Below are 15,288 nucleotides of genomic sequence, written 5' to 3'. Positions count from 1 at the left end.
GTAAGGCTTGGGAGTCACCTAATTGGAATCTATATGAGCAAGCACTCAAAGAGGAAAAGACGGTTACTCACCTTTGTAACTTGTTCTTCGAGATGTGTTGCTCATATCCATTCCAAACCCACCCTCCTTCCCATCTGTTGGAGTGGCCGGCAAGAAGGAACTGAGGGGGCACTGGGTCAGCTGGGGCATATATCCAGCACCATGAAGGCGCCACTCCAGGGGGCTCCACAGCCGACCCACTGGGTTTTGCTAGGGTAAAAATTCTCCGACGGCCATGCACGCAGCACACGCACACCTAATTGGAATGGATATGAGCAACACATCTCGAAGAACAACAGTTACAAAGGCGAGTAACTGTCTTTTCCCTCAGAGCCTGGAGAGCTGAAGCCCTCAGCACAGAGCAGTGCTGTGGCGCCACCTCCGGTCAGCCCTCTAACCAATCTAGGTCCAGAACACCAAGATCAGCCAGATCTACTTCACTGGTTGCCTCAGCTTCTCCTGAAGTTGCCGGGGAGGAGCAAGAGGGCAATGAGGACTTAATAGAGTGTGACATCCAACTTCCTACCAATATTTCTTCATCGTCCCCGGAGGATACAATCATGCCTCCCCCTACACCGGCGGACGACTGTAAATCTTTACAAGATCTGTTCAAGCATCTGTTGATTCCCTAGCCATCTGCTTAGAAGAGCTGCCAGAGACACAGCATAAGCTCACAGACATTCTCCATGCCTCTTCTACGGCCAAGATTGCATTGCCTATTAATTCTGCCATTATGGACCCAGCAAAAATGGTTTGGCAGACACCAGCCACAGCCCCACCCTCTTGTAAACATTCAGACAAGAAGTATTACGTGCCAGCTGAAGGGGCTGAGTTCCTCTTCGCTCACCCTAGCCCAAACTCACTGGTTGTGGAAGCCGTTAATCAAAGGGGAAAACAACACCTGTCTCGTACCACCCCTTATGATAAAGACTGGAAATGCCTTCACCTGTTTGGTAGAAAGGCCTATTCCTCAGTGACTCTTCAGTTACGCATCGCTAACTATTCCACGCTATTAGCCAAATCCACTCACAACAATTTTGCACAGATGACTGTTTATTGAGCATCTTCCAACAGACAAAAAAGAACAATACAAAGCGAGCATCTCAGAAGGTCCCCTGATTGCCAGGACAGCCTTGCAGGCATCACTGGATTCTGCAGACACGGTGGCTCGCTCCATCACCATGTCAGTAGTCATGTGGAGGGCCTCTTGGCTCCACCTTTCTGGCTTCCCCAAGGAAATCCAGGCGACAATCGAGGACTTACCTTTTGAGGGATAGAAACTCTTTGCGGACACCACGGATGCAGCCTTGCATCCACTCAAGGACTCCCGTGCCATGCTGAAAACCTTGGGAATTCACGTACCTGATAACAAAAAGGAACGGCACATTTTACACCCAGCGCTTCCATACTGCTCTGTATACCCAGCCGCAGAGATAGTACTATCAATGTCGCAAACAACATCAGCCAAGATGACTACAGACACCAGGGCAATGCCCCACGTCCCAACCATCTATTTCTGGACAGGCATTTTGAAGTGTTGATCGAGGGCATGAGAGCCAATCAAATTCCATTGCCACAACCATCTCCCGATTCCAGTCCATTTGGAGACTGCCTAACACCTTTCTATCTGGTCTGGGCAACCATTACATCGGACAAATGGGTTCTGGAAATTATACGCAAGGGCTATGCCATCCCCTTCACCTCTATTCCATCAACCCACCCCCCTTCCCCATCCCTCTTCAGGGACCCTTCTCACAAGCACCTACTACAGCAGGAAATAAATCACCTCCCACAACTCAGTGCCGTAGTACCTGTACCTCCCAAACATAGGAGGACCGGGTTTTATTCACACTCTTTCCTCACCTAAAAGAAAATGGGTGGCTGGAGGCCCATATTGGACTTGCACAAGCGAAACAAGTTTATCAGAACTCAGTATTTCAAGATGGTTACTCTTGCAACCATAATCCTGGCATTGGAGAAGGGAGATTGACTCTTGACCCTCAACACCAGGATGCTTATTTCCATGTTACCATACATCCTGCACATAGAAGTTTCCTTTGTTTCACAGTAGGCAACCTGCATTTCCAGTACAAAGAGCTCCCATTTGGACTTTTCACAGCCCCGTGAGTTTTCTCCAAAATCCTCGCTGTGGTCACAGCCCATCTTCGCAGATAGGGAATAATCATATTCCCCTACCTGGATGATCGTCTGTTGAAAGCTTCTACATACCAATGGGCGGTGGACGCTTTGTTGCTCACTGCAACTCTGCTCAGAAGACTAGGCCTACAGATCAATGCCCTAAAATCCACCCTAATTCTGACCCAACAGTTGGAATCCAGAGGTGCCCACCTGGACTGCACCACGGCATTGGCAAGTCTACCCCAACAACGCTTCTTGACATTAACGAACCTCACAGCAACCATACAAAACAGCCCACAGACATCCACCAGGTTATGCCTCCAACTTCTAGGACACGTCAGCAACCATGTTTGTTGTAAAACATGCACGACTTCATATGAAGCACCTTCAGGCATGGCTCCATACAGTATACATTCCTCACAGACATTCCATTCACAAGCAACTGACCATGCCCACCACGATAAAGAACTTGTTATCCTGGTGGACAAACCATTCTAACTTCTGCACAAGGTGTCCCGTTCCAACGACACACCCCATTAGTAACGATAACTACAGATGTGTCTCTCCTGGGCTGGGGGCACACCTGTCCGAACATACCATCCAGGGCAGATAGCCCTCCATGGAGTCCATGCTCCACATAAATCTGTTGGAGCTCCAGGTGGTCCGCAATGCATGCCACCATTTTCTGCCCCTCATTCACAAGAAGACATTGCAGATCCTTACAGACAATTTGGCCACCATGTTTTATATCAATCGCCAAGGTGGGGCATGATCTTACCTGCTCTGCACAGAGGCAGTTCACCTTTGGGAGTGGTGCATCTCCCACAACATAGACCTCAAAGCAGCCTACTTACCAGGAAGCCAAAACAGCACAGTGGCCGAGCTAAGCAGAAACTTCTCCCGGACACACAAATGGGAAATGGGCCGAGAAATCCTCACCACTGTTTTCCAAAACTGGGGTTTCCTCACAATAGACCTTTTTGCAACATCCCACAATATCAAGTGCCCTCAGTACTGCTCCCAGGCAGGACTTGGGGAAAACTCCTTCGGGGATGCCTTCCTCATGAAATGGGAAGCGCCTCTAATGCACGCTTTTCCCCTGATTCCTCTGATATCTCGTGTCCTTTATATGATAAAACAGGACAGATCCCGAGTAATCCTGATCACACCAATGTGGCCCAGACAAACCTGGTTTCACTATCTCAACCAGATCACTGAACATCACTGTGGCCCCTTCCACTCGTACCTCCCCTACTCACTCCAGACTCAAGTCGTCCCCATCACCCAAACATCCCAATCCTCCATCTCAAGGCATGGCTAATTTGTGGCTGACACCTCTGGAGGCAGGCTGTTCTAGAGAGGTCCGGGATATTTTGATGAACAGCAGACGATTTGCCACACGAAAAACATATACTCAAAAGTGGCTTCATTTCTCCATATGGTGCAGACAAACAACTCTCCCCTCGAATGGCTCCATTACCCGCAATACTTGAATATATGCTGATCCTAAAAAAATCGGGTCTTTCTATCAGTTCACTCCAGGTACACTTATCTGCAATCACAGCTTTCCATTCCAAAGTAGATGGCCTCACTATTCACACTAAACACTTCCTCAAGGGTATACTGAATACTTACCCTACAGTCAGAGACCCTGCCCCTATGTGGGACCTTAACTTAGTCCTCTGTACCCTCATGGGCAAACCTTTTGAACCTCTGGCTACCTGCTCCTATTACACTTGTCCATGAAAGTTGCCTTCCTAGTCACAATTAAGTCGGCATGACGGGTTGGAGAGCTTGGTGCCCTGATGGTAACTTCACCTTACACCGTATTCCTCAAGGACAAGGTAATCCTTTGCCCACATCTGAAATTCATACCTAATATGGCCTCATCCTTCCATCTCAACCAGCTCATCTACTTACCTGTATTCTTCCCGAAGCTGCACGCTGGCAGCAGGGAAACATCTCTTCACACATTGGACATTCGTAGAGCACTTGTGTTCTATATAGATAGAAGAAAGACATTCAGGAAATCTACCAAACTGTTCATTTCCACAACGGAACAATCTCAAGGACTAACCATTTCCAAACAGCAACTTTCAAAATGGACATCAGAGTGCATCCGATTATGCTACCATGAACACGACCTAGAACCCCTCTCTGGTCTTCACACACACTCCACCAGGGCTATATCCACATCAATAGCCTTTCTTAAAGATACACCCATCATTGATATATGGAAAGCAGCTACCTGGGCATCAGCCCACACCTTCACCAGACATTACGCCAGAGAGAAGCAATCAGTTGCTGATGCTCATTTCAGAAAATCAGTGTTATCCACCACTCAGTAAACATCTTCGAAGCCCCACCTTCCACTGAAGGGTACTGCTCCATAGTCACCTAAAAGTGGAGCACCCACAGGGACATTTCTAGAAGAAGAAGGAGGAGGAGGAGGTTATTCACCTGTGCTAAGGCTCAGTCCTCCCTCCAGTCCTTGGTTAGTGCCCCAGCAAGCTGTGATTCCATCCTATGCTCCAGGGCTGAGATGCCTAATAAACCCCACTTGTTGATCTCAATCCATACATTGACTTTTTCAGAAACGGGTAGGAAGGAGCTATCACTTCAGAGATGAGACATAAATCTCCCTCTCCTGGACCCTCAGAGCCGAGACACAAGAGTGTTAGACTCATCCCAAGCTCTGCAGCTGAAGGGCAGCCTTATTATGCCTCAGTATTAGTAATGACGAGCGCCTATGGTACCAGCTAAATCTGCTGCCTGTCCTTTGACGCTGACCTTTTTGGTACCCAGCAGCTTGATACCTGCAGCTCCCACATGTCAGTGGCCAGCATCTTCATGCGTACTGTCCCTTTTTGGAGCTTAAGGTCTATAAGCACAGAAGCCTGGTCTACACTGGAAAATTAGGTCGGTTTAACTATGTTGACGGGGATGTGAAAAATCCACACCCCTGAGTAGTATTGTTAAGCCAGCCTAAGTCCCTGTGTAGACAGTACTAGGTTTATGGAAGAATTCTTCCATCGACCTAGCTATTGCCTCTCCAGGAGGTGGGTTACGTGCACAGATGGGAGAATCCCTCCCATCATTGTAGTTACTGTCTACATTGAAGCGCTACAGCAGTGCCGCTCAGCGGTACAGCTGCACTGTAGACAAGCGCAGAATAGTCTGTGGACCCAGTCAGCAGTGCTACCTAGACCTCCAGTCACCAAAACCACAGTACCAATACAGCTGTTGAGACATCAGCATCATCTACGTCCCTACCCAAGTGCAAGCGATGCAAGAGCATCTTAGCACACCAGAAAGACTAGTCGCACCTGCTGGAGGAGGTGCATTACTTTTAGTCTTCTGACCTTGGACATAATAAAGGCTCAACTCCTTCTCCTTCTCTCCTTCCCCTGCGTGGGTACCACATGGAGTCAGGGAGGGACTCCAGTGATCTCTCTTGAAGCAGTAAAAGGCTTGGGGCTCCGGGACAGGCTCTTTGGTACCCTCCTCTGTGTCAGAACCTAGGAGAAAGAAGGAGCATCGCTCCTCTAGTAAAAGGAATTTTCTGCTAGAAATTCCCAGTAAAAAAGAAGTCCAAGTCACCTCACTGCTCCTGATCTAAAGATGATTTCTTGGCTCAAGTCAGGTATGAGTAGAGCTCTGAGGGAGTGTGATGTCAGAACTCTAGCACCGTCTCAGGAATACCAGAGTATCAGGGACTACCTTGGCACCAAGCACTTTGGTACTGACCCCTGTGATCCCAATCTCTTTAGTACTACTTGCTTTGATGCCAAGTGCATCAATACTGTCTGCACTGAAGTTTATAGCGCCATCATTCTCCATTCTGAAGTAGTATGTGGTCCTGAGGGATCTTCATGTCACTGATGAGCTAGACTCTCCACTGCTTTCTACAGGACTAAATATCTCAACCACAATGCTGATGGCCCTCCACTTTGGCAGTACTGCCTGCTAGTTACATCTCAACTAATGATGCAGCCTAGCAACCCCCGCTTCAGAAGCCCCTCACATTAGGTTTAGAGTGCTATTTCTCTTCATCAGAGTCCCAACACAGTAGGAAATATTCATTGGAGCCCTCTGACTATTTGATCCTTTATTAGTATGAAAGAGGGCTTCATATATACCTAGATTATATGCCTACTGTTCTATTCCCTATATAATCTGGTACCTTCTTCCCTGGCCCCCAGACCCTTTTCCATATAATATTTAATCAGGGCCCTATTGGAACCCCTGGGGTCTTCACCATACAAGGCACCACACTTCATCACCACTTTCCAGGGTTTAGAGCCTCCTCTCCTGCATACTTCCCAGGGAGCTTGGAGTATTAGCTTTGAAGCTCCTGAATCTGACATCTGCTCCCTCTCCCTTACCCCCCAAGGAGTTATCTGAGGAGAAGCGGACAGAATAGCGGACAAAACCAGTTACTATATTCTTTTCTTCCCCAGATAAGGCAGTGGTCACATCTACACCACCTCACAGATGACAAAAGAGCTTCCAAGACCTGCTCAGGCACACAGAAAATCTATTGAAATACCAATGGAAGTGGTACAAGAGAGCTCCTGTAGGCTCTTGAATATTCTTCATGTCTCTGTGCCTGTCATAAACATACAGCTAAGCATAGCCTAGAATTCCTTTGCTTCTGTAACTTGACCCCTCTGCCTTCAGGCAGAGAAAAAAAACCCCTCTAATTGCTCTCAGCAAAAACCTGTTTCCAACCAGCCAAAAGGAAAGAAAAATTTGTCCTTTTTAAAATCCTGCTGTGCTTTTGGTTCAAAAATGATTCCACTGCTCTGCCACCATGTCAGGGTTCGTTCCCCACTCTGAACTCTAGGGTACAGATGTGGGGACCCACATGAAAGACCCCCTAAGCTTATTTCTACCAGCTTAAGTTAAAAACTCCCCAGGCACAAATTCTCTCTTGTACCTTGGGTTTAAGTAACGCTGCCACCATCAAGTGATTTAACAAAGAACCAGGAAAAAGGACCACTTGGAGTTCCTCTTCCCCCAGCAATCCCCCGCAAGCCCTTACACCCCCTTTCCTGGGGAGGTTTGATGATAATATCCTAGCCAATTGGTTACAAAATGATCAAAGACCCAAACTCCTGGGTCTTGGAATAATGGGAAAATCAGTCAGGTTCTTAAACGAAGGATTTTATTTAAGGGAAGGGTAAAAGAATCACCTCTGTAAAATCAGGGTGGTAAATACTTTACAGGGTATTCAAATTCAAAACACAGAGGATTCCCCTCTGGGAAAAACCTTAAAGTTACAGAAAACAGGAATAAACCTCCCTCTTAGCACAGGAAAAATTTACAAGCAAAACAAAAGATAAACTAATCCGCCTTGCCTGTCTTACCTATATTGGTTTCAATATTGGAGACTTGGATTAGGATGGGTTGGAGAAGATGGATTTCTGTCTGGCCTCTCTCAGTCCCAAACCCCTCCCCCCCCCCACACACACAAAGAGCACAACCCCCTCCTCCCTGATTTGAAAGTATCTTTTCCTCATTGGTCCTGTTGGTCAGGTGCTAACCCAGTTATCTGAGCTTCTTAACCCCTTACAGGTAAGGAGGAATTCTAGGCTACCCTTAGCTGTATGTTTATGACAGTGCCATTCGTATAGCACTGCCCATCAACGAAGTCCTATTACAGTCATCAAAGCATAGCTGGCAAACATCAGCATCAGGAACTACAACCTCTAAAAAAGGCAGCTAGGAGGTACCAGGTGCCACCCAGACAGTCTCACCTAGTGCCTGGCTTGCCACTGATGTGGCAGCTAGTTAAAGGAGCAAGCAACAACAGCCTCCAGAGATAAAGAAGCAGCTTGATATATTTGGACATAAGAGTTATTCATTTGCCAGCCTGCAATTCCAGGTTGCTAATTATCAGGCATTACTTTATGAATTGCCATAGATTCTCAGACTTTACTGACAAACTCCCACAGAAATGCAGGGTGAGGAGTTAAAATTTTCTGATGGACAGCTAATGTTGGTAGGGAGTTGCTCTATAAACAGTCTGCTGGATTTCTACCCTTGCTCCCCCTGATTTGGGAATCACTTTCATTTTTTCAAAATGTCAACCTCATAACACCAAATTTCTGGGTTTTATACACTATCAGATACTACATCTGCCCTCCACCCCATCTCAAGGACCTCACTCATGAGAGACTTGCATCAGGAGACAGAGTCACTTCTGTCTCTTGGTGCAATAGAAGAAATTACTCTACAGTTCTGGGGGAAGGACTTTTATTCTAATTATTTCCTTATAATGAAGAAAAAGGAAGAATGGCACCTGATTCTGGACTTGAGGGGGCCCAACACCTTCATCTGGTGCTTCAAATTCAGAGGCATCCCTAGCCTCCATAACTCCATCATTAGATCCACAAGACTGGCTTAAAGTATCAGGGAGTAGCAGTGTTAGTCTGTATCCAAAAAACAACAAGGTGTACGGTGGCACCTTAAAGATTAACAGATTTATTTGGGCATAAGCTTTCATGGGTAAAAAACCACTTCTACAAGATGTTTACTTTTATATTCTTCGAGTGGCTGTGCATATTCCCACTGTGACAGACCCAGACCAGTGGGATACAGGAATCTGGTAGAAGGCAAATATATTGGCCACTGGATGAACAGTTTTCTGTTTCCTGAGTGACCAGAGCAGGGCTGCACTAGAGCAATCAAGAACCTGCTAGAACCAATTAAGACAGGCATGCTAATTAAGACACCGGGAGCCAATTAAGAACATACTAGAATCAGTTATGGCAGGCAGACTAATCAGAACACCTGGTTTAAAAAGGACCTCCTATTAGTTAGGGGAGGGTGTGCAAGGAGCAGGGAGTGAGAAGGCGTGCTGCTGGAGGACTGAGGAGTACAACCGTGATCAGGCTTCAGGAGGAAGATCCTGCAGTGAGGGTAAAGACGGTGTTGGGAGGAGGCCATGGGGAAGTAACCCAGGGAGTTATAGCTGTCACGCAGCTGTTACAAGAGACACTGTAGACAGTTGCAATCCACAGGGCCCTGGGCTGGATCCCGGAGTAGAGGGCAGGCCCGGGTTCCCACCATCCCCCTCAACTCCCTATTTGAGACAAGAGGAGGTGACCTGGACTGTGAGTCCCACCAGAGGGGAAGGTCCCTGGCCCATCCCCCAACCCACTAGGTGGGTCAGCAGGACTGTGGGATTGTTCTCCTCCCTTTCCCCATGCTGGCCAGTGATGAGGTTAGCTGAGTGAATGGCAGGTTTGAGCCACTAGCAAAAGGTGGCCAAACTGAGGGCTACTGTGAATCTCTGAGGCAAGCAAATCCGCCAATAAGCGCAGGACCCACCAAGGCAGAGGAGGAACTTTCACACCACTTACAGGTAATGCACTGACTGATCTCGGCTAACAATAGAACCTTCTCCAAGCAGTGCATGTTAAAGCGCACGTGCACCCCCTTCTTACCCTTTCACTCAGCATCACTGAATGTCTGAGAGCGAGTCTGTATAAGGGATTCCGTGCTGTCTGCTGCCTTGGTTCTTTTCAACTGCTTGTGCCAAACAGAAATGAACTGTTTCAGTCTGTCGGATCTGGGTGTTTCTCTTATATTTAGTACCTTTAGATAGCTGTTGTGTAAGTTTTAGCATTGGTTGAGTTTAAGGTAGTTTGTAGTTATAGTTATTTTAGTTTACTTTTAGGGTTCAGTTACATGGAATGGCAGAACCAAAGAAGAAGATAGATTTTAAGAGATGCACTTCATGCCCAGCTGTCGTTTAGATGCCTTAAGTGCCTTGGAGTGCCACTCCTCTTCTGGGTGTTCTATTTGTCAGACTTTCACAACCAGCGTGCATAAGGAGAGGCAGAACAGACTGCAGGTACCCCTGCTTAAAGAAGCTGTTGCTGCTAAGCCATCAGGTTCCAGGAGATCATTGGATCTGAAGACTAAAAGTCCTTTTTTGGCTCCAGCTGCCTCATCTAGTAAGGCTAAAGTGACTAAAGAATCCTGCAGATCAGGGTTGTTGTTGGTTCTGGCTCCTGTTCCTGTTTCGTTGGATCCTCCTGTTAAAGTTCTTAGGGTGACAAAGGCTCCATCTGTCCAGTTGGCAGCTAAGGAGCCTATGATCATGCAGACCGTTCTGGCTGTGTTGATGCTGCAGAAAAAGGCCAAGGAGAAGACAGCCACTTTTAGCATTGCCAGATCCTAAGAGTATGTACTGTCATACTCCCCCCATGGCAAATTCTCTGGCAGTTGTTGCAGCCAGTAATAGGTTCAGGTCTTGTCAAGCCCGTGCAACTCCTGCAGATAAAGATGGGGAGAAGGGTGATTCTTCCCTTCTTCTTCTTCTCTAGGAATTAGGGTGGCTAATTACCAGGCACGGATGGCCTGTTAGCAATTCCATTTTGGGAGAAGATGGCTTTGTTTTCTACAAGCACTATGAGATGATCAAAGCAGTTTGTCTAATATGGGTCAAAGATGTCAAATGTGGCAAAGCGTGCTCTCGGGCTTCTTTTGATATTTGACTCTTTGGCTGCACCTGAAACATCATCAAACTACATCTTCATCGCAGTCTCTACTTTAAAAGAAACTGTTCAGATCCAGAACTAAGACAAAGCAATCTGCTACTTCCTCTCCATCTTTGTATAATACATGGCCTCAGATTTGACATTAGGATCAAGACCTGGGGACCAGTTGGCAAGGATATGTCCCTTCCTTTGGAGACAGACTGGCCCATTTCATTGACAATTGGAGGCTTGTGACATCGGGCAAGAGAGTTCTAGAAATAATAGTTACCCCCTTTCCATTTCCCGTACCCTTCCCTTTTCATAGAACCTTCTCACAAGGTTATCCTATCAGAAGTTCAGAAATTTCTCCTAAAAGGTGCCATGGAAGGGAAACCTGAATATCTGTGGGGTGGGGTCAGGGTTTTATTCAAGATACTTCCCGGTTCAGAAGAAAGATGGGGGGTGGGTTCTCTCCAATTTTAGATTTAAAGAAATTGAATAGGTTCATCAAGAAATTTCAGTTTTGAATTCAAACTCTAGCCTCCATATTAGCCCTTGATTTCAGTTATGGATAAGTTCACAACTCTCGATACATATTTAAATATTTCTATCCAGCCAGCTCATCAGAAGTACCTTTCTTTTGTGGTGGCACAAAGACCGTTCAAGTACAAGGTCCTGCCATTTGGCCTTTCTAATAATGCCAAGAGTCTTTACAAAAACACTGCTTTTCTACAGTAGGGGTGCACCTCAGAAAACAGGCTATCTTTGTTTACCCAGTTTTAGACAATTTGGCTGCTTAAAGTCTTCACGCAAAGATGTAGTTTACATTTACAATCTCCCTCCTTACGGATTTGGGACTGCTTCTGAATGTCAAAAAGTAAAATCTTTGCCTGACTCAAGGAATTCATTTAATAGGTTCTATATTGGACTCAGTAGCAGGAAGAGCTTTCCTCACAGAAAAAAGGGTTTCTGAAGAGCGAGCAATGCACTTTAGATATTTGACACTGTCAGCTCCAGAAACTGATTTTCTTTTTGGGTCTGATGGTTTTTATGCAGTGACTACTTACGTTATTCTATTTGCATGCCTCAGAATGAGGTCAGCGCAGCACTGTATGGCTCAGGTTTACAAACTGAATCTGACAGTATTCAGATGTCAGTCACCACGCCTCAGGACAGTCTAAATTTGTTGATGTGGTAGATAGTTAAAATGTTCTCAGAGGTGTTTCGTTCAAACCCCCTTTGCCATCTGTCACAATAACCTCCGACCCATCAGACAATGGATGGGGAGCTCAGCAGGGTTTGCTCACAGTTCAGGGCCACCAGGCATCTCAAGAAAAAAATTTGCATATAAATGTTTTCGAATTAAGAGCCATTCATGAGGCTGTCAGATACTTTCTTCCTCACATAAAGGGATAAGTTGTTCAGGTATCAACAGACAATACAACCATTATATATTACTTCAACAAACAAAGAAGTGCCCATTCTTCCCTGGTGTGTGCTGAGGCAGTCAATCTATAGGACTGGTGCATTCTTCACAATATCTATTCAGGCATCTAACAGGGAAGAGCAGTATGTTGGCAGATTGGCTTATCAGAGACAGTTCTCATGTGCATGAGTGATCCCTGAAGTACCAAGTGGCACAACGGATTTTCTCCAGCTGGGGCTGACTTGATGTAGACCTGACTGCAACCAGCAAAAAGTATCATCTCTTCTGTTCAAGAGTGGGAAGGGACAGTTAGTCCGTATTTGGATGCTTTCCTGTTGCATTAGGGAGAGAGCCTTCTGTATTCTTCCTTCCCTTTCCATTAATTTAGAAGGTGGTGAGGAATATATGTCAGGACAGGGGAAGGATAATACTGATTGCTTCATCTTGGCTGAGACAGCAGTGGCACGTAGACCTGCTTCAGCTGTCTGATGGACTCTGTAAGCATCTTTCTTTGTCTCTACAGTAACTGAAGTTCTTTGAGATGTGTTGTCCAAATGTGTCCCATGACCTGCCCTTCTTCCCCACTACAACAGTGTTGAAGAAAGAGTGGTGGGTGGCCTGCACCACCCTTTATGCCCTTAGTACAGGAGCACAAGGACACTAAGTGAGGTGCATGCACAGGCTCAATAGACGGTGTAGCCAGAAGATTCTGGTCGCAAGCACATTGAGTACATGTGCCCCAAGAGCGAAATATATATGGATACTACATCTTGAACTACAGTTACTGGAAGATAAGTAAGTGTTCTCTTTCCCTTCACTTAAGGCTTAGTCGTTGCTTATATAGACTGGGTTTGATAATTTGGTTTAAAATGGAGTATGTTCAAACAACTTTTTTAGTATGACCTAACCTTATTATTTACATCTCTGAAGAGGACAAATGTAATTTTATTTAATTTTGCATGCATAATAAACTATTCAATCTTTTTCCAGGTAACCAATAAAAAGCCAATAACTGTACTTGAAGTACTTCAAAAAATCCGTCTACATGTTTCAGTGCCACAATGCGATGTGTTCGGATACTTAAGCATAGAATCTGAAATTGTGATTCTCATCATACCCGTTGATCAAAACCCCAAACCGTTGCAGGTAGAATTTATTATTATTTTCTTTTGTCAATACGGTTCCATTTTATTTCAGTACAGGTTGTCATATGTACAATCTGTGCTATGTACCATTTATTTTTACTTTCAACTTACACTTGAAAAGCTACAATGAAAGATGGCAAGAATAAAATGGAATTGAGTTTCATTGTTTTGTACTGGATGATGACTGTTTTGAGACTTCTCTGGTGATTTGTGCTTAAGAGTTTCTATTATAAGGATAAAGGGGATGTGTTTAACAGTTACTGTTTTTGTAAGAGGTTCTGAATGAAGAAGTTGTGGGTATAGCTGTGAAAATAACCAGTATTTGAATTTGGTGCTGAATCAAAAATAAAGTTTAGTTTCAGGTCAAGCAAAATGTTTCATTTAGTTTTTGAGGTTTTTTTTCTTTTCTTTTAATAAAATTGAAGCAACATTTTAAAAACAAAGTCATTTTGAATTAAGAAATTAAATTCTTTCATTTTGACTGTTGGAACTTTTTTTCTTTTATGGCTGAAACAATTTGGCAAATTTGACATGAATTCATGCAGTGTTTTGGTCAACCCAAGTGTGAATTTTTCAGCAAAAAAAGTTCGAAAAACTTCACCCAGCTCTAGTTATGGATGCTAGTGGAGTATGTTGGATCACACAGCAGACTACAGCAAATGGAAGCGAAAATACTACAAACTTTACACTGCTCCATTTTGCTGGAGTGTTTGGTATTTTATCATTTTTAAAAAGGCAATAAAATAATATAAAATTCAATACTTTAGCTTTCTGTGAATTATATCTCATAGCAGATAGATCAATTGAGTAAAATACAAAAGAGTTTTCATTTACAATTTCACAAAGAAAAAATATGATTAGAAGAGTGACTGCCATGCATTTTAATAAATGTGCTTTGGAGTATAAGGTTTTAGTATCGAGCCCTTGGTCTGTTACTTAAAAAATGCATCTGGGTGTGTATGAATGGGTTATACCGTTGTCTGTCTTGATGCTAAATACAGATATGGATTAGGCTGCCACCCAGCTCTATGGGGTGGGTCCTCAGCTGCTGGAAATTGTCATAGCTCCACTGACTTCAGTGGAACCATACTAGCTAAATATCTGCTCCTATATTTCTGGGACCAACACAGTTTTGATAGGATGATCCTCTTACAAAACTAGCTATCAGTGTGCTACAACGTCCCCAAATACTTTTCAGAATATGTTAAAGGACATCAAGTCACAGTGTGCTGCCCCAGCATAACAATGGTGTGACATACCTACTTTGCACTAGCAAAGACATACACACACATGCACACAGCTGGCAACCCTAGAACTCTGTGTGGATTAATAAACCTAGACAAAAGCCGCTGTATTATTTTGCTTGGAGCAACTCAGAACTACAATAAAAACAAGCTTCAAATATGTATTGCATTTCTTTTTCCTGGAACTCTTGCTTCTTTCTGACATTCTGTTGGTTAGGTTTTTGCAAGTCCAAAAAACCACTATCCTTTTGTTAAGCGTCTTTCCCTGCCCTGTTGACAGCACATTTTTATAATGAAGTTCCCTCAGGATTTAGGATTCACGCTGACCGATTGATGCTCTTAACTTGTGCATTAACTTGCAGTATTTTAAAATGAAGGTTAATCTTTAAAATAAAAAAGGGGGGAGTGGGTAAGAAGAAGCAGACTGGAATCCACATTTTCTGCTCGTTCTACAACACAAATATTATTCAGGCAATTTCATTTCCTCAAATTGTTTGGTTTAGTAAAGTCTGCCTCCAATTTCCTTTTTATTTTCCCAAGCTCATATTGTGTATTCAGTTTTGCTTCCTGTATGGGCCAGAGTTAAGTCTGTTCTAAGTGGACAGAATTTGATCAGTTGCATTGAAGTCACACCAGTTTACACTGTAACTGAAGTTGGCTTTATGTCAAAGCCATGTTGTCCAGCCTCATCTATCAAAATACCTATAATTGCTAGCGTTCTCTTGAATTTATCTACTTTGACTGACCATGGAGTGTTTTTTACATTCAATAGTTCACGCTGCAGCTAAATTTCCGTTACAAATCCA

At 44.5% G+C, this 15,288-nt stretch overlaps 1 protein-coding gene across 3 annotated transcripts in view; it reads left to right on the top strand.

Annotated features, from left to right (window-relative positions):
* The window catches only part of RECK (reversion inducing cysteine rich protein with kazal motifs), a 140,059-nt gene that overhangs the window by 117,526 nt on the left and 7,245 nt on the right, over positions 1–15,288 (top strand). For all 3 annotated transcript variants that reach the window (XM_084619925.1, XM_084619923.1, XM_084619924.1), the window contains one exon: positions 13,084–13,239. In XM_084619925.1, coding sequence (XP_084476051.1) covers positions 13,084–13,239 — 156 coding nt within the window. The remainder of the gene's footprint in view (positions 1–13,083; positions 13,240–15,288) is intronic.

The sequence above is a fragment of the Lepidochelys olivacea genome (genome assembly GCF_965140295.1).
Source record: "Lepidochelys olivacea isolate rLepOli2 genome assembly, chromosome: 2".
NCBI lineage: Eukaryota > Metazoa > Chordata > Testudines > Cheloniidae > Lepidochelys > Lepidochelys olivacea.
Note: the sequence above shows the minus strand (reverse complement) of the source record. Positions and strands in the feature narration are given on the sequence as shown.